The sequence below is a fragment of the Tachysurus vachellii genome, chromosome 18 (assembly GCF_030014155.1).
Source record: "Tachysurus vachellii isolate PV-2020 chromosome 18, HZAU_Pvac_v1, whole genome shotgun sequence".
Classification (NCBI taxonomy): Eukaryota; Metazoa; Chordata; class Actinopteri; order Siluriformes; family Bagridae; genus Tachysurus; species Tachysurus vachellii.
The window spans coordinates 2,311,588-2,331,363 of record NC_083477.1 but is presented as its reverse complement, the minus strand read 5'-3'; the positions used below and the strand labels follow the sequence as shown (position 1 = coordinate 2,331,363).

Sequence of the window (19,776 nt, the reverse complement as noted above, 5' to 3'; positions counted from 1 at the left end):
CCACTAAGGGACAGGGCAGGCTCACAAAGATAAAAAAAAAAGGAAATAACAAAGTGAATGAGTGTGTGTAGGTCCAGATCCCATTCCCACCTCAGGCCCAGTGTTCCTGAGGTCCACCATGACCCTGAGTGGGATAAAGTGCGCTCACTAAAGATGAATGAACTGAACTATCAAAAAAAAAAAAACATGAAAAAAAATGTAAAACCGTCATAGTACTTCTTTTTGTTCTCCAGTTTGTTCCCTAGGTGTTATATCTGTTTAGTTTCAGTACAAAGTATGTGATTTAAGTTTCAAAATATTAATCTTTCCAAATCCAGTTTTATGCTTATTTTAAATGGATTGAACAATACCTAGTCATCTAGCGCCCTCTGCTGGACAAAGAAGAACATCACCTGACTAATCTGTCCAGATTTCCCTCTGGCTCTGTTCACATTACACTAGTTACTCATCCACAGACTGAGTTTAACACATTTAGTCATTTTACAGGAGTTCAGTGGAGTTACAGTTAAAACGTATCCTGTAACAAAAATCTATACACCCTGTTATTAACACTGACCACCAGATTTAGTTATATTATGAGGTTAAGTGTTAATAGGTATTTGTTCTGCTAGACTGATTAGTGTCACAGTGTTAACTCTTTCTTCACTGTGTTCAGTTCAACGATATTCATCCTTTCATGCTTAAGCTAATACATTAGTAACTACACTTAAACAAAGAGAGAAGAGAAAGAGTGTGTATTGAAAAGAGGAAACAATATCATGTGGATGATGAGACATTAATGATCCTCTTGTGTCTGACCCTCTCAGGTCCTCAGGCTAGTTATTTCCAGCTGGACGTTAAATATGTCTCTGCCTTCCCTCTCTGTCCCTCTTTGTCCCTCTCTGCCGTCCCTCTCTGTCCCTCTCTGCCGTCCCTCTCTGCCGTCCCTCTCTGCTGTCCCTCTCTGCCGTCCCTCTCTGCCGTCCCTCTCTGCCGTCCCTCTTTGTCCCTCTCTGTCGTCCCTCTCTGCCGTCCCTCTCTGTCCCTCTATGCCGTCCCTCTCTGCCGTCCCTCTCTGTCGTCCCTCTCTGTCCCTCTCTGCTGTCCCTCTCTGCCGTCCCTCTCTGTCCCTCTCTGCTGTCCCTCTCTGTCCCTCTCTGCCGTCCCTCTCTGTCCCTCTCTGCTGTCCCTCTCTGCCGTCCCTCTCTGTCCCTCTCTTTTATATCTTGGTGAAATCAGAATTCAGTGTAAATTTACATCAGATATGTAGAGATATTTATGATAGATATGTAAGATTATTATTAATGGATACTGACGGACATTAAAAATGTTTTGTTTTGTTTTTATTTATATTTTATATTCACATTTTCACATTTGTTGAGTTCTTGTGCCAGTGTTGTTTTTGTTGTCTTTGTAATACTATTTTAAAAGAAGTGCTTTTAGCTTACATGGAGAATGCTGATGTCTTTGTCTTGAAGGGTGCCAATAATTACGAATGTGACTGTAGAGAGGCAGGGAGACAAATAGAGAGAAAGAAACAGAGAGGCAGGCAGACAGATAAATAGATAGTGCAAGGGAGAGAGATAGATAGAGAGAGATTGATTTATTGATTGATCAATCCATTGATTAGAGAGAGATGGAGAGAGAGATGGAAAGAGTGAGTAAGAGAGAGAGAGAGAGAGAGAGAGAGAGAGAGAGAGAGAGAGAGAGAGAGAGAGAGAGAGAGAGAAATAGAGAGAGAGGCAGAAAGACAGATAAGACTGACTGATTGATTGATTAATTGATTGATTGATTCATTGATTGATTGATCCATTGATTAGAGAGAGATGGAAAGAGAAATGGAGATAGAGAGAGAGATGGAGATAGTGAAAGAAAGAGATGGAGAGAGTAAGAGAGAGAGAGAGAGAGAGAGAGAGAGAGAGAGAGAGAGAGAGAGAACAGACAAAAAGACTGATTGATTGATTAATTAATTGATTGATTGGTTTATTAGACAGACAGACAGACAGATAGATAGATAGATAGATAGATAGATAGATAGATAGATAGATAGATAGATTCATTAGTTCAGTGAGAGAGGAATGTGTTGTGCTGCTGAACCTCTTCTTCACTTCTCCTACACACTCTGTGTTATACCACAATGTGACCAGCAGGTGGCTCTATTGCTGCACTCCTGTTCTCCTGTCCTCTCAGTGCACTTCACTAACTTCACTAATATACAGTAACCCTTTCCATTTAGTCCACAAACTGGGAACTGTTCATTAATGACATCAGAGATGATAAAATGTGTGTGTGTGTGTGTGTGTGTGTGTGTGTGTGTGTGTGTGTGTGTGTGTGAGAGAGAGAGAGAGAGAGAGAGAGAGAGAGAGAGAGAGAGAGAGAGAGAGAGACACCATGGCACCTTTTGTGTCAGTTTGTATTATACAGTATAATGCAAAAGAAGAAGAAGTGTATGTAAACTATGTATATAAATACACACACTCTCTCTCTCTCTCTCTCTCTCTCTCTCTCTCTCTCTCTATCTATCTATCTATCTATCTATCTTCTGAGGTGAACTAAGACAAGTGTTACAACAGTCTTCAGCAGCTGTCATGGCAGGTCTGTAGAGACTCGGTGTATTCACAAGAGCTACGGTTTTGGCTGGAAGGAAAAAAATCTTAAAGAAACAATACTCATGGAAGATATTTACCAGAACTGGTAGCCTCAAAGTAGGAAAGTAGGTAGATAGATAGATAGATAGATAGATAGATAGATAGATAGATAGATAGATAGATAGATAGATAGATAGACAGACAGACAGAGAGATAGACAGACAGACAGACTGATGGATAGACAGATAGATATATAGACAGACAGACAGAATGACAGACAGACAGATATAGACACAGACAGACAGATAGATGTATAGACAGACAGAAAGACAGAAAGATAGATAGATAGATAGATAGATAGATAGATAGATAGATAGATAGATAGATAGATAGATAGTGTTTTACAATAGTGTATATACTGTGAGTTGAGATGAGTTGCGTGTCAGTTTCCAGCGCTGTGATCGCATAGAGAAAACACACACACACACACACACACACACACACACACACACACACACACACACACACACACACGCCTCTGTGCTTTGGACGAGCGCGTACAAGGCGCCCGGGCAGTAAGTGTGACTGGTGAAGCCATGCGCTCTCTCGCGCTGTGTCTGTCGCTCGCGCTCCTGTGCGCGTTTCTCCGCCGCACCGTCTCCGAGTTCTCCTCCTCCAAAGCCGACCTGGATTACGAGTTCGGAGATTACCGGGGCAAATGGTGCATCGACGACCACGGCTTCGTGTACAACATCGGCGAGGTTTATTACCCGGGGCGCACCGCGTGCCCGTGCACCTGCACGGAGGACGGACCGGTGTGCGTGCGACCCAAGTGCCCGCGCATACACCCGCGCTGCACGCGCATCAAGTACAAGTCTTGCTGTCCGGTGTGTGAGGCTATCAGCAAGGTGTGTGTGTACGGAGGCAAAACATACCGGATATTCGAGGAGTTCAGGGTGAGTGACATTCAACATTCATGCATTCAGTTAATCATCATTCAGCATTAAAAAGAGTTTCCTCCAGAACCTCCAGAACCTTCTGACTCTTTGGACCTCTTTAGTTCTTTTATAGTTGTTTAATGAATTTGTTTGTTTGTTTGTTTGTTTGTTTGTTTTACAGTGAAGATGTTTATTCATTAAGAGCAACTTAATGCTTTGGGACTGAAGTGTGTGATGATGTAAAGCAGGCAGTTACACAATGACAAACTGGTAGCCATAAGACTCTCTTAATAAATAGCTGTGAGAGCCAATGTTAACTCCTGTGTGTGTGTGTGTGTGTGTGTGTGTGTGTGTGTGTGTGTGTGTGTGTGTGTGTGTGTGTGTGTGGAGAAGTTATCTCGGTGTGAGCGCTGTCGCTGTGAGCCCAGTGGTGAAGTCTACTGCAGCATATCGGATTGTCCGGCTCTGCACTGTGTGAACCCTGTATACGAACCCAGACACTGTTGCCCTGTGTGTAAGAGCGGTGAGAAACACACACACACACACACACACACACACACACACACACACACACACACACACACACACACACACACCACACACATTATCCTGGTATATATATAGTGCAAGTCATAAGCATTCAGTCACTTGTACTTCTGTCTGGTTTGTTGTCCCCCTTTAACTGTCTGTCTGTCCCTATCTGTCTTTCTGTTTCTCTGTCTTCCCATTTGTCAGTCTGTCACTCTTTCATTCCGTCTGTTTTACAGGGTATCTTGTCAGTCTGTCCTTCTGTCTGTCTCTATTTCTTTGTCAAACAAGCCGTTTGTCTGTCTCTCTGTGAGCCTGTTAATCTGCCTCTCTCTGTCAGCTTCCTCTGTCTGTGTCACCTTCCTCTTTGACTCTCTCTCTCTCTCTCTCTCTCTCTCTCTCTCCCTCTCTCTCTATCATCACTTGGGGCTCATTGATATGTCCGGCACTGTGATCCTTGTTTACGTGCTGAGTGTCGCAGTGGAAAATCGGTGATGCCACATTGCCGTTCAATGAACCGCTCACTAACGGCCTTCCTCTCCGGAAATAGAAACTGGAGCACAGCCTGCTGGGAGAGCAGAGGGCCGAGGGGGCAGCACTGATGATAACAGAAGGCATGAGAGGCAACAGACTGTGTGTGTGTGTGTTTACAGTGCACTCTGATAGTAATGTCTGAACTGCTCATCTTTGCTCCAGGCTCTTCATTTTTACACCACAGCGTGTTGCACAATTCTGGATTCTGATTGGTCAGAAGGTGTTGACTGTAGCGCAGGTTTATATTATAATTAATGTGTTTGTTATGCTATGCTTTTGTTTCCATAGTGGACGCTCCAAGGAAATGGATTTAAAAAAAAAAAATTTAATTGTTGATTTGCTGAATTTTTAAGAAGACGTTTGTTTAACTGGAGTCTCCAGTGTGAGAACTTTTGCTTAGCAGCCTTTGATGACATAGCGGCAGAGACATGCAGCTTTTCATGAACTAGGTGATTGTAAATGCATCATCCCCCGTTAAAATAAACTGGTACACATTTTCTTGCTGGATGATCCAGATGTCTGCTGAGGTGCAGCGTAGTTTCTCCTCCTTCCCTTTTACCAGCATGTTCATGTCTCTTCCTTGAAGGTCCAAACTGCTTTGCGGGGAATCGCATCATTCCGGCTGGAGAGCGCGTGGAAGTAGACGAATCGACTGTCTGTTTCTGTACCTACAGAGACGGGACCTGGCAAACACACCCGCACGCCACGTGCGAACAGCACCAGCAGCCAGACGAAGACGTGTTCAAGCAGATGGAGGAGCAGGAGATAGAGCGAGAGAGGGAGAGAGAAAGGCAGAGAGAGAGAGAGCGCTTGCCCAGGTTGGATGCTATCCCATAATGGCTCGAGCTTACACGGCCTGGAGAAAAGCAACCTGCGCTGCACTGAGTGCCAACGCTGACCTCTTCCACCCCCTCCAGTCTCAAGACATCCGGTCAAAAACACTTCGCAGACTGCATTCTTTGATACGTCTTGCATTTACACTCCCAGGAAACATGGTGTGAAAAGCTGAAAATGTTTTAGATCAATCCAAACTTAGTAGCAGTTTTTTTTAAAGATCCAGAAAAAGTTTCAATAAAATCTGTAATTAAAGTCAGGTGATGTTTACTGATCAGACCCATATGAGACATGTCCAAGTGGGTGCCCTAATATACTCTTGACTTGTTACTAAGCTTTCACTCACTAGGTCTGTCAGACTCAAGTGACTGGTGTAGGTGAAGATTAGCTCCGCCCACTTTACATTAAAAGGTTAGCAATTATAGTGAACAACGTGGACGCTGGAAAGTCACCGGTTCTTCAGACGCGGTAATGTGTGAGACAGAAATGTGTACTACGTCGTTACAAAGCGCCCTGTACGTTTTAATGACTAAAATGGAACTTGTAAATTAATTTGCTGGATATTATAAATAAAACACTATATTACTCAACCTTCTGACCTTTTCTCTGTTTCACAGTCCCAGTACAACTTTACTGAATACTCTTTAAACTTTTAATATGTATATAATATGTCAAAAGTCCTTATTTTTTTATTTTTTAGCAACAGACAGCTGGCAAAAAGTGTTAGCTAGACTAATTTCTGAAGACGTTTTGAGTAAATTGTGTAACATCCACCTCATAAAAAAAAACCCTCTTTTTTACACCTGAAAATAGATTAATTTTAAGTTTGTAAATATTTGACATTTGCACCAAAAATTCATGCTATGGTACCAATTCACCAGAAAGATCGAATTTGCTATTTAACTTCTTAAACATTAGTCATTTTTCGTATCATCCTACTGGACTCTAATGCGAAAACGATCATTAGTTGTAACACGTTTGATAATGAATGACAGAATTGTAAGGTGTTATTAGCAATGTTAGCTGTCAGGGTAAATCTAGCGACTGAAAGGATAGCATGAGTTCAAATTAAATAGTTCCTCGCACTTTACTATTCCACTACAGATATAAGAAATGCATATTTTAGACACTTTTCAGCTTTCAGAATTTTAAGGATACGAATTATAATAATGATCGACAGGCGGATCCGTGTATCTTCTGCAGTGATGCGGTCGATATACCGGTCTGTTGTGGTGAAGAAAGAGCTGAGCCGCAAGGCGAAGCTCTCTATTTACCAGTCAATCTACGTTCCTACCCTCACCTATGGTCATGAGCTTTGGGTCATGACCGAAAGGACAAGATCCCGGATACAGGCGGCCGAAATGAGTTTCCTCCGCAGGGTGGCCGGGCGCTCCCTTAGAGACAGGGTGAGGAGCTCGGGCACTCGGGAGGAGCTCAGAGTAGAGCCGCTGCTCCTCCACATCGAGAGGAGTCAGCTGAGGTGGCTCGGGCATCTGTTCCGGAAGCCTCCTGGACGCCTCCCTGAGGAGGTGTTCCGGGCATGTCCAAATGAGAGGAGGCCCCGGGGAAGACCTAGGACACGCTGGAGGGACTATGTCTCTCGGCTGGCCTGGGAACGCCTCGGTATTCCCCCAGAAGAGCTGGAGGAAGTGTCTGGGGAGAGGGAAGTCTGGGCGTCCCTGCTTAGACTGCTGCCCCTGGATAAGCGGTAGAAAATAGATGGATGGATGGAATTATAATATAAAATATACAATACTATAATAAACAACACGCTAACCCAATTTTACATGCGTCTGTGAAGCGTCTCGTTGCGTTGAAGCGTTTGTGTCGTGTAATGTTACATAGCTAGTACGGTAAATATATGAGAAAATAACTCATATAAGAAAAATTTAATTATGACAACTTCTATTAGAATGAAAGTTAGAATGAAAGGATCCATGCCAATGTGTTTTATTTATACATTCATTCATTCATTTTCTACCGCTTATCCGAACTACCTCGGGTCACGGGGAGCCTGTGCCTATCTCAGGCGTCATCGGGCATCAAGGCAGGATACACCCTGGACGGAGTGCCAACCCATCACAGGGCACACACACACTCTCATTCACTCACGCAATCACACACTAAGGACAATTTTCCAGAGATGCCAATCAACCTACTATGCATGTCTTTGGACCTGGGGAGGAAACTGGAGTACCCGGAGGAAACCCCTGAGGCACGGGGAGAACATGCAAACTCCACACACACAAGGCGGAGGTGGGAATCGAACCCCCAACCCTGGAGGTGTGAGGCGAACGTGCTAACCACTAAGCCGCCGTGCCCCCTTATTTATACCTATAGTTTTTATTTTACATTTTTATTTTAAAATGTATTAAATTATATCGACCTATATGTAGTGCAGATTAATATGAAAGCTACACTGTGAATTAGTAATGTAAATGATAGACAAGTTTTGAACACTGTTTTTGCTCTTTGCACATGCTGTTTTGCACAATACTTTACATTACCTCATGTAAGTGCTGCTATAATACTAATGTGTTCGTTCCAGTATTTATCAGTGTTGTGCTAGTTACTAAGGAATAGTAACTAGTTACCGTTACTAGTTACTTTGTTCAAAAAGTGACTTAATTACTTTGTTGATTACTTACACCAAAACGTAACGTGTTACTGTTAAAAGTAACTTTTTAGTTACTTTTGTAAAGAAATAATGAGCGTATTTCCACTGTGAGAAACTCGTCTTGCTCTCGCCTCGACTCGCCGTTACTGCCGCACATACTTGAATAAACGGAAACTCGCCCACAGTGTGGCGTCTTTGTGTTTACAGGTTGGCATCCACCAATCCTACAATGCATCGCTGCTGTAAACAGGTTAGTCTGTAGGCTACACTTCAGCTTAAATGAATTCATTTAAAAAAAGTAACGGACAAACGCACCACATGGTAACGGGGTTACTTTATTTAAAAAGTGTGTTACAGTATTAGTTACTGTCAAAAGTAACTGCATCACAGTAATGCATTACTGCCCAACACTGGTATTTATGCACATGTAATATTGTCTTTCTGTCCTTTTTTGTCCATCTTTTTGTCCTGCACTGTCTTTTTGTTTGCACCATCTTGTTTGTCTTGTCCTGCAGTCTTTTTGTCTTGTCCTGCACTGTCTTTTTCTTTGCACTGTCTTGTTTGTCTTGTCCTGCCGTCTTTTTGTCTTTCTCTCTTGTTTGTCTTTGTGTCTTTCTGTATTGTTTGTCTTTTTGTCCTGCACTGTCTTTTTGTCTTTCTCTCTTGTTTGTCTTTTTGTCCTGCACTGTCTTTTTGTCTTTCTCTCTTGTTTGTCTTTTTGTCCTGCACTGTCTTGTTTGTCTTTTTGTCCTGCACTGTCTTGTTTGTCTTTTTGTCCTGCACTGTCTTGTTTGTCTTTTTGTCCTGCACTGTCTTTTTTGTCTTTCTGTCTTGTTTGACTTTTTGTCCTGCACTGTCTTTTTGTCTTTCTCTCGTTTGTCTTTTTGTCCTGCACTGTCTTGTTTGCCTTTTTGTCCTGCAGTCTTTGTGTCTTTCTGTCTTGTTTGTCTTTTTGTCCTGCACTGTCCTTTTGTCTTTCTCTCTTGTTGGTCTTGTCCTGCACTGTCTTTTTGTCCTGCACTGTCTTTTTGTCTTGTTAGTCTTGTCCTGTCGTCTTTTTGTCTCTCTCTTGTTTGTCTTTTTGTCCTGCACTGTCTTGTTTGTCTTGTCCTGCACTGTCTTTTTGTCTTTCTCTCTTGTTTGTCTTGTCCTGCACTGTCTTTTTGTCCTGCACTGTCTTTTTGTCTTGTTAGTCTTGTCCTGTCGTCTTTTTGTCTTTCTCTCTTGTTTGTCTTTTTGTCCTGCACTGTCTTGTTTGTCTTGTCCTGCACTGTCTTTTTGTCTTTCTCTCTTGTTTGTCTTTTTGTCCTGCGCTGTCTTGTCCTGTCATCTTTCTCTCGTTTGTCTTGTCCTGCACTGTCTTTTTGTCTTGTCCTGTCATCTTTCTCTCTTGTTTGTCTTGTCCTGCACTGTCTTTTTGTCTTTCTGTCTTGTTTGTCTTTTTGTCCTGCGCTGTCTTGTCCTGTCATCTTTCTCTCTTGTTTGTCTTGTCCTGCACTGTCTTTTTGTCTTTCTCTCGTTTGTCTTGTCCTGCACTGTCTTTTTGTTTGCACTGTCTCGTTGGTCTTGTCCTGTACTGTCTTGTTTGTCCTGCACTGTCTTTCTGTCTTGTGTCTCACACTGTGTACACCAGGTTACACAGATACACTTTATGTATCTAGGACTAACTCACTAAGTCTTTATTATATGTGTTATGTAGCAGCCCGATCCGGAGAAACGTTTAAAGTTTAAACGTTAAAGTGTGGATGATTTTTATTCAGGCGAACGCGACGGCGCCACACAGGGTCCTTTAGAACGACGTTATTTCCCAGCGTTCCTTTCTCTCTTCTTCCTCTTACCTTCAGGCCGCGATGTCTAAGAGAGGTAAAAGATGTCCGTGTGAATCTGACGGAATCCGCATCAATGGGCGCTTTTAAACTGCTCTGTTTACTCGTGCTGGTGTACAGACATGGTGTAGTTTGTGTTTGGGTGGATATTTAGTTAAAAACACGCGTTATGGGTTTATAATGAACACATTGATGCTAGGAGGCTAACGGAGGTGTTTATAGTCGGTTTAGTCACAACACTAATATATTTATATTATAGATTTATATCTTATATAATCATCACGAGTTCTAATCATCAGGATTATTGTCTTAAATTACATTTCATCCGACTTATAAAATGGTAGCGATGTGTCTCAGATTAGCCTGTTAGCTTAGCTTAGCTTAGCATGTTCAGAGACGAGACTCGTTAACTGTTACAGATTACAGGGGGAGATGATGTCGGACTAAAGCGGCTATAAACAGGGCTTGTTTAGGACAGTTAACCTGTACAATAATGATAGTTTGACACCTGTGTCTGTACAGTGTTGCATGGGATCTCTGTGTGTGTGTGTGTACGGAGTTGTATGGGGTCTGTGTGTGTAGTGTTTGGTGTGTGTACAGTATTGTATGGGGTCTGTGTGTGTAGTGTTTGGTGTGTGTACAGTATTGTATGGGGTCTGTGTGTAGTGTTGGGTGTGTGTACAGTGTTGCATGGGGTCTGTGTGTACAGTGTTTTGTGTGTGTGTACAGTGTTGCATGGGGTCCGTGTGTGTAGTGTTTGGGTCTGTCTGTGTGTACAGTGTTGTATGGGGGGTGTGTAGTGTTTGGGTCTGTGTGTGTGTAGTTTTTGTGTGTCTGTGTACAGTGTTGCATGCGGCATGTGGGTGGGATGTGGTAGCTCAGTGGTTAAGGTGTTGGGCTACTGATAGGAAGGTAATGGGTTCGAACCCCAGGTCCACCAAGCTGCCACTGCTGGGCCCCTGAGCAAGGCCCTTAACCCTCAGTTGTAAGGGTTCTAAGGGTGTCTGCTAAATGCCATAAATGTAAATGGGTGGATCTGTGTGTAGTGTTTGGGTCTGTGTGTAGTGTTTGGGTCTGTGTGTAGTGTTTGGGTCTGTGTGTAGTGTTTGGGTCTGTGTGTAGTGTTTGGGTCTGTGTGTAGTGTTGCATGTGCTGTCTGTACAGTGTTGCATGGGGTCTGTGTGTATAGTGTTTGGTGTGTGTCTGTGTGTAGTGTTGTATGGGGGGGGGGGGTGGTACAGTGTACTGATGTGATCATTATTTTTCAGAAGGTTTTGAGTATTGTGTATATTGTCTTTTTCAGGACGTGGTGGTTCCTCTGGAGCCAAGTTCCGCATCTCACTGGGTCTCCCCGTGGGAGCCGTCATCAACTGTGCCGACAACACAGGTAACACAACCTGTTACAGATGACCAACAATTAGGATGCACACACAATTCTGGTCCTGCAGCGGATCACCTATAGTGTAAAGTGCGTTCGTGTTGGTTTACCCAGGAGCAGGTGGTGGGAAATCTGGCGTCGTCTTGTTATGATTGGGGAAATCTGGCATTCGATTGGTCGGGAAATCGAGGAATCCTCAGGATTAGAGTTTTAACCAAGGGTTCTCCAGGGTTGGGAATCTGCACACTATGTGATCGTATGATACGGTTTTCAAAGATGTGGGTGTTGAGTTAGTGTCGGAAATTAGTTTGTCTATTCTTAACCATGAATTTCACAGGATTATTGATGTTACCGTTACAGAATGACACGGGATTAATCTGAATTTCTTTTCCCACCTTAAATAATTGTTAGAGGTTAGAATTTAGACTTGGTCACAGTTTAACTATTGGTTCAGTTCCTCAAGGACACTCATGGAGGTTTTTTTTTTTTAAAAAACACGTCCTCTGTTTTGGAATCATCCAAACTCCTTCTTTAAAGCACTTGCTTTGTCTGCTCAGTGGCTGAGCGAGTTGTCGTGGAAGGAGATAATAAAGCCCATTGCTCTTGGGTGAGATGGCAGTGATGAAATCTGTACTGTTTAATCTCAATCCGTGATGGAACATGTTTACTGCGTTCCTCTACTTGTCCGGTTCTCTCACGGATCTCGACCGTATCTGCGACTGATCCGTGTCTCTTGCCTCCACCCCTTCAGGTGCTAAGAACCTGTACATCATCTCCGTCAAAGGCATCAAGGGCCGTCTGAACAGGCTTCCTGCTGCAGGTGTGGGTGACATGGTCATGGCCACAGTTAAGAAAGGCAAGCCAGAGCTCAGGAAGAAGGGTACGTCTTGTCTCGTCTCGCTGCTTCTGTTTTATTGTATCGTGTTATCCTGGTCCTCATGGCTGTGTTGCCGTTCTCACGGTATTCATGTTATCATTCTCCTGAAAATCTAATTTTGCTTTAAGTTTGTAGGATATTGTAATAAATTGTTAAACTAACGCTTGTCAGATCAGTTAATGCTGATTTGATAAAAATATTAAACCTGATTTATTAAGTCAAACGGTTTGAGAATAAAAAATTCATGTTGCAGAGAAATCCCATGTTTATTATTTATATATATTTTTATATATTAAGCATAAACATTTTTTCAAAAATAAATACTAAGCTGTCGATACACAACACTGATGATTTGCTGGCGTTAATGCATATTATCTAAAAGTTGAAAAATCTTAATGTTGTGGTTATTTTACCCACTTCATCAGTTTTCATCTCATTTTAAAGCTCAAGTTTAAACTTTGCTAAGCTTTGTCACAACAACAAGCCCCTGTGAGGGTCACCCACAGACAAAACTACTGTAACTCCGCAGTTCCGCTCTTAGAAGGCACCCATTGGGATCTCGGCGTGGGAACGTCTTATTTTGTAGCGTTCAGTTGTAAGCTAGGACAACGTGACGAATAATTTACTTAGCGTTTGTGACTTGACTTCACTTCTCGTTATATACCGTAACGTCACCAAACTGCCAGCCAATCAGAAGTGAACGAATTGTGAGGTGTACAGAGAAACACTTTCTGTACAATGTAGTGTTTTTTGATCAACTTCTAAAATTAGTAACTGTAAATCGCTGACGTTTCAGAAAGGTTTCCCGTAAACAGAGGGTTTTTTGTCTGGTTTTGAGTGTACAGTTTGTGGGATGCTCTTAAGGTTATTCATGCAGTCACCTGTTATAGCGACCAGGTGTGTCGCTGCTTGACGTTCACCCTCGTGTCCGTTTGTGTTTCAGTGCATCCGGCGGTGGTGATACGACAGCGGAAGTCGTACCGGCGAAAAGACGGCGTGTTCCTGTATTTCGAAGACAATGCGGGGGTCATAGTGAACAACAAAGGGGAAATGAAAGGTGAGCGTGATCCTTATACAACACGCCTACGTCCTCCTTAAAGCACTCGCTTCGTCTCTGCAGTGGCTGAGTGAGTTGTCGTGGGAGGAAATAGTGAAGCCCATCGCTCTTGGGTGAGATGGCAGTTTATCACGTCGTACTGTACAATCTCAATCCGCGATGGAACAAAAACTTAAAACGCACAACCTGAACGCCGATGTTTTATTTTATGATTTTAGAGTGTAAAATAACTCTTATAACTCTGTCTGTTTGCTGTGTTTGTTTTAAAGGTTCAGCCATCACAGGACCTGTAGCCAAGGAGTGTGCAGATCTGTGGCCCAGGATTGCTTCGAACGCCGGGAGCATCGCCTGAGCGCTTGCTTTATTTTCAATAAAATATTGAAAGTCCGTCATTGAGTCTGTCTGTCTTTTTCATTAGTGTCAGAAAGTGCTGAAGAACCATAAATTTGTTTCTGAAGATTTTGTGCCACTGTTAACAAACACCGTATTTAAAGGACCTATGGTCAAATTCTCCCTTTCTAATAAGTAAACTGGAAAAATCTGTAGTGTCATAATTAATGTCTGTTTAAACCACGAGCTCTGTGTTAAAGTATTACATGGATGAGAACATTTCTGTAAATGTACATTATGTAAATACTATATAATTAAAATTAATAACTGTCCTCTTTTATGGACAGTAAAACAAACCCTTTTACTCCTCCTTACTCTGAGCTGTTAACAAGCTAATATCTTAACTTAGCACCCAAGAGCTCGTGAAGAATAAAGGACTGTATCTGCACTAGTCAGAAATTATAAGGTGGTGGAATCGTGCTTTAAAGTGATTTGAGCGTCGTGTCCGTAGATGTGTGAGGAAAAAGGTGGTTGGGGTCAAAGAGTAAAAATAATCCTAACTAACTGGTATATTGTAAATTATATCTCAGGGGGAAAAAAAAAATCAGTGTGGTCCAACTCAAACATTTGGTGTCTTGGGGGGAAAAAAATTAAATTACATGATAGACAAAACTGTCATAAAGATGACACTGAAATGGTTTTCTACTGACCAATATTAAAAGTTTTTATATTGCCTAGAGTTTATGAGTAATAGATAACATGAAAATGATATTTCTGTTATCTGTGTGAATCGGTGTACGTGTTGAGTCATTTGTACTGAATCGTTTTCCTACTGTTTTGATTCGCTGAGTAAAATGAACTGTAATATAAAACTGATGACAGGTGGAAAAGGAAAAGTTTAAAAGTTCCTCGTGTTCGATCCCCAAGACGTTTTGCGCTTCTCGAGCCTTTCAGACGAAATTTCTGTGGCGACGAGCAGATTTTAATCAACTCTGTCCATCTTTCAGCTGCTGCGTCCTTCAACAAAACCCTTTATCACTGAATCTCTTTAGTGCTGCAGGAACCAAGAGCTCAGACACCATCAAACCATTGTTATACATAATAAAGAGAGAGAAAGAAAGAAAATAGAAAATGTCCCAAACCAGTAAATGGTTCAGTGTTTGATATCCTGTGTTTAGAGCTGATTTCATGTCCTGTTCATATCTCACTAATATTAGTGTAATAAAAGTTTTTTCCTGTTACGCTATGGCAATTTTACAGCTCTAACAGTGTTCTGGAACTTATAAACATCAGGAACTTCATACTGTTAATGTGTCATGATGTAAAGAACAAGTTTAGACTTTTAACTCTGTTACAGAACAAAGTGATGAAACTGGAGACTCCTTCCGCAAAGCAGACGTAAATATCGTCGCAATTTTGACTTCACAAAATCCCAAAATCACTAACTAACTGGATTTATTATCTCTAGAAATTGATTATAAAGAAAGAAAGTTAGATAGAAATGAGAGATCTGGAAGAAGTACAAACTATTATTATATATATAAGAGGCTTAAATTCTGAAACTGAATATATCTGAAAAATTCTATTCTATTTTGTGTTATATACTTTAACAAACTAGAAAACAAAGTGTAAACAAATATACAGTCCGATAATAAAACATATAACATTAGTTATAATTTAGATTAGGATTAAAAACCGATAGTTTTAATGCCAACACCAGGGGGCGCCATTTACACCTGTATGAACGCTGCTGCGCACGTGACTGTAAAATTAGCAGAATAATGTTATTATTTTTTAAACGACTAACATTACAGCGACGCCTTTTTAATCAGAATTTAAGGAGCAGTACGACAAGATAGAAACGTTTATATTTATGAGAGAATAAGTGATTAAATAAACTAAAAAAAAAAACCCCAAACGCAGTTAAATCCAAAATGGCGGCTTCTTTGCTTGTTGCCGTGGTTACCGGTGTGTTTATAAAGGCTAGCAGAGGCTAAACGTTCTGTTTACACTTTTACTACCTGAGGAAATCAGACAATTATCGCGTTAAACACACTCGATCATGAATAAACGTGATGTTATTAATTTCTCAGCGCTGAGTAAGGAACTAAATCGCGCTTTGAATGCGGATAAAACACGCGAGAGAGAAAACGATGCTAAACTTCGAGCTATTCATCAAAACGTAGCCACTTACGAAGAGTTCCGGTAAGTGAGCTGTTTTTTATCCTCTTTATTTCTATTGTAATATATGTTTAATTCAACAAATACGAGCTTTATTCATTAATTAATATCAATTCAGTGCTAATATTAAAGCCTCAGTGTGGATCTGGGACTCTTCGTGTCTTAAAGGTGCAGTAACCCATTTAAAGTATTTTTTTATAAGTATTTTTTTTTCTTTTACAACATTTAAAGGTGTCAAAAGTTGTATTAAGTTGTTGAGAAAACCTGTTCAAATCCTGACTTCCAGTCCTGGACCAGTAGAGATGGAGTTTGGTGGCAAACCAACAGAACATCGGTTTCTATGGTGTTTAATTAACACTGATTACCGATGGAGAGAGAAGATGTGAACTCCATGTGGTCTTTTACATCGATACAACATTTATCAGACTGTATATTTATAATCACACCCTCCAGTGTCACCTATATGAGGATGAGGTTCCCCTTTGAGTCTGGTTCCTCTCAAGGTTCCTTCACCTGGTCCGTCTCAAGGTTCCTTCACCTGGTCCGTCTCAAGGTTCCTTCACCTGGTCCCTCTCAAGGTTCCTTCACCTGGTCCGTCTCAAGGTTCCTTCACCTGGTTCCTCTCAAGGTTCCTTCATCATTCAAGGGAGTTTTTCCATCCCCACAGTCACCTGAGTCTTGCACTTTATGTATCTTGGACTAACTTACTAAGTCCTTGGATCTGTCTTTGTTTTATGTAGCACCATGGCCCTGGAGAAACGTCTTATTTCACTGTGTACTGCAACAGCTATATATGGTTGAAATGACAATAAAAGCTTCTTGACTTGACTTGAGTCACCTCAGACTTGCTCATTGGGGATAAATACAAACACAGTTAAATATATCTAATATTAATCTGGAATTTTGTATTCTATTAATCTTGATATTATTTGTCTATGTTCTGTAAAGCTGCTTTGAGACGACGTCAACTGTAAAAAAGCGCCATAGAAATAAACTTGAATTGAATTGAACTGATGAAATGTTTTGTGTTCTTGTATTTCAGGCAGATCGTGAAGGCATGTCACCTGAAGCCTTTAGACAAAAAGCACCAAAACACAAAACCGAAACAGCCCTGGAACCCGATCAGTGGCGTAAACAGTGAGCTGAATCACACCAGCACAGAATCACTGCAGGTCACATATTTATTATCATGTGATTCCTCCTAATTACAGACACCACAATAACAATAAGTCTACTTATGATATATAGAGTATATACTGTACGTGTCGAGTCTCTTTATACGTAAAGCTTCGTTACAGGCTCCTGTATCTCAGATCGAACGACGCACCGTTTACTTTACTGCTATTATCGATATTGAGTATTAATCGTAATCATTATTATATTAATACATTCTTTATTGACTTTTATTGATTCGATTTGGATTATCATTAAAATATGTAAAAAAAAATGCAAACTATTAATATAATAATATAAATCTTATAAAAAGGTAATTGCAAAGAATACAATTAACAATAAAGAAATAAATACATACATACGCACATAAATAAATAGGTTTGGTGATAGTCAAATATAATAATAATAATAAAATAAATAAATAAAAATTATAATTGTTAGTAGCAGTTGTGTATAGTGGTCTTTATGGTTTTGTTAAATTTAATTAAATATATCTTCTAAATTAAGTTATAAATTCTGAATTATTAATAATGCATACATAACATGTTTATTATAATGTTTATTATTATTATTGTTGTTGTTGTTGTTGTTACTATTGTTGTCGTTGAATAATATCACTATAAATATTATCATAGAGTATAATAAGTCTATAACAAAAAAGAATCAAAATTCTTCTGCATTTTATTAAATAGTTCCTGCAAAAGTTATTCAATAGTTAAATGAATGTATTTGTCTGTTATGTTCTGTACATGTTGAATATTTACAGTCGGTGCTGTCTGAGTCAGAGCCTCGCAGCGAGTCGGAGTTCAGTCGAGACTGGCGAAGGTTCAAGGGCTGCTCCATGGAGAAGTACGCTTTCCTGCTCAGGCTGGGTGGACAGAACCTGAGGGAACTGTTCCACACTGAGGTGGCCTTCGGGCTCCTGGGCGAGTTCCTGGTGGTCCTGAATGAGTGTTTTGGGCCCGGGGACGAGGCGGCGGTGATGGGAGTGCTGCAGGGGCTCTCAATGACCGGTCGCTTCGCCCTCGGCGTGTCTCTGCTAAGTGAAGTCGAGCGAGGAGCGTGTGAGCGTCTGTTCCACAACCTGCTGGAGGCTCATCCCAACCTCGCCGGTGTTCCCGAGACAGAGGAGGAACGATCTGCAGTGTGTGAATCACTTACCGAGGAAAACATCAGGGATTTGATGGCAAAGTACAGAGTTTGTGGGAATGTAGAACAGACCGCCGGTTTCCTATATGAAAAAAATTAAAAAATAAACATTAAAAAAACAAATTAATTGTTTTTATTTCCAAGATTTAGTTTAATGCTGTTTTTTTGTTCAGCTTTATTTCGACTCAGATAAAAATGTGACACGTTAGAATATTGTCTAAATGATTCCCTTATCAGCTCCAGTTTAATGAGGAGTCGATGAATTGAATCAAATGTCTGTTGGGTGACACGACGACATCACTACAGCTCCGTGACAACGAAACCTTCAAAACAAAACACTTCTCCTTGATAAGCGACGAGGGTTTGACATGAAAATGTCTCCAGTAGTATTTTTCCTGACTCTGTGTCCTCTCCTACTGAGTGGATATCAAGCTCCCGAGGACAAGGAGGACATCTTTACCACCCGCTCGTGTCCTGCGTTCCTCGTGTTCGATAACGCAGCGTACGTAGCTGACATGACCATCGAGCTTCCCTGTCACTGTAAGCCAGCAGACGTTCTCTCAGTGGTGTGGTACTATCAGAAACACCTGGGTCCAGACAACGCCAAAGTCCTGACCGACTTCTCAGGCACGGCCATAACAGATTCATCCAAAGTGGGAAGTGAAGTGAACCTGCGCCAGCGGTTTTCCATCCGTTTATTTAATCTGCTGATCTTCAGGGCTCAGCAGGACGACTCCGGGCATTACGTCTGTGGCACGGCTTCGGGACACTTCTTCTTCGGCTATGATGTAGATGTTCAAATAGCTCTGAATGTTTTCTCTCCCTTGAACCTCGAGCAACGAGACGAACTCAAATCCAATCCCAACGAGCACTTCAGAGTGTTTACCAGCTACTGGCCTTGGTCTGTGTGTGACCGGTGCGACGTGCCAGGCGAGCAGGTCCGAGTGGGGCTCTGTTACGTCATGAGTGAATATCTACAAGTGCGCTACCTTCGAGAGAGCAGAAACGTGACTTCGTGCGGTTCTTCTGCTGTTCCTCTGCGCTTTGGTTTGAGCGGCGCGGACCACGGGGCGGAGCTCAGTGTTAGAAGTTGCGAATCTTTCTGCCCTCCTAAACCTCCGCTGAATCCAAAGCGAAAGGCTCTGCTGGAGTTCCTCGGGTATGACAATCCAGCTTCTCCAGAGCATCAGATCTACTACCACAACCATCCAACAGACTCCGATGTCCTCCTGTCGTGTCCCAAAGCCAAGCCGCAGCACACGGTGGCGTGGGATAAAGGCTCTACACCTCTTTATCGCTCCCAGTACATGGAGGGTGTGGATCCAAATGCACGTGTCTTTATAGATTTAGGTCACCATCTTCACTTCAGACCTGTGAAAATGGAGGACAAAGGAACATACTACTGCTGGATCCAAGGCAGAAAGACTGCTGAGATCAGACTCGGCGTTTACACACAACTCGGACGCCAGCGCAGCATCAGTGACCCGGAGTCTGTCTTCGGCCTCAGGGCCATTCTTCTGTGCTACGGCGTTCTCACTGCTGTGTTTCTCCTCATCATAACCCCCCGATTCATTTACGACCTAACCACAGAGCTAAAGGCCGCGAATTAGCCTTCAATAATTATATTAATACCTCCTATTGTCCTGGAATTTATTTTTATTTATTTGAGAGCAACAACAACCATTACAAGCTACTTCAGTTTGTATATGTTGTTTTTTAAACTGATTACACAAAACGGTTGTAGAAATGTAATGTTCAAAACCATCAGGTAGGGGGCGACATTACAT

General features: G+C 41.7%; 4 protein-coding genes across 7 annotated transcripts in view; all 4 read left to right on the top strand.

Annotated features, from left to right (window-relative positions):
* The first annotated feature begins 3,163 nt into the window (after positions 1-3,163).
* On the top strand, positions 3,164-5,565 carry si:dkey-283b1.7 (von Willebrand factor C domain-containing protein 2-like). Its single transcript, XM_060893070.1, has 3 exons — positions 3,164-3,523; positions 3,899-4,028; positions 5,154-5,565. Exons 1-3 carry the CDS (start codon positions 3,164-3,166, stop codon positions 5,402-5,404), a joined length of 741 nt encoding a protein of 246 aa, XP_060749053.1. The 3' UTR covers positions 5,405-5,565.
* Positions 5,566-9,806: 4,241 nt separating this feature from the next.
* Positions 9,807-19,776, top strand: part of rpl23 (ribosomal protein L23) — a 279,577-nt gene continuing 269,607 nt past the window's right edge. For 3 of the 4 annotated variants that reach the window (XM_060891908.1, XM_060891907.1, XM_060891905.1), the window contains exons 1-5: positions 9,807-9,881; positions 11,148-11,231; positions 11,974-12,102; positions 13,043-13,156; positions 13,426-13,513. In XM_060891908.1, the coding sequence (XP_060747891.1) occupies positions 9,869-9,881; positions 11,148-11,231; positions 11,974-12,102; positions 13,043-13,156; positions 13,426-13,508 (423 nt within the window). In that variant the 5' untranslated portion in view covers positions 9,807-9,868 and the 3' untranslated portion in view covers positions 13,509-13,513. Of the gene's footprint in view, positions 9,882-11,147; positions 11,232-11,973; positions 12,103-13,042; positions 13,157-13,425; positions 13,544-19,776 lie in introns of those variants that run through there. The other variant, XM_060891904.1, reaches the window with a different exon arrangement.
* On the top strand, positions 15,451-18,204 carry ccdc103 (coiled-coil domain containing 103). Its single transcript, XM_060892590.1, has 3 exons — positions 15,451-15,691; positions 16,710-16,839; positions 17,607-18,204. Exons 1-3 carry the CDS (start codon positions 15,549-15,551, stop codon positions 18,087-18,089), a joined length of 756 nt encoding a protein of 251 aa, XP_060748573.1. The 5' UTR covers positions 15,451-15,548; the 3' UTR covers positions 18,090-18,204.
* LOC132861510 (Ig-like V-type domain-containing protein FAM187A) lies at positions 18,200-19,599 on the top strand. Its single transcript, XM_060893068.1, has one exon. It carries the CDS (start codon positions 18,358-18,360, stop codon positions 19,597-19,599), a length of 1,242 nt encoding a protein of 413 aa, XP_060749051.1. The 5' UTR covers positions 18,200-18,357.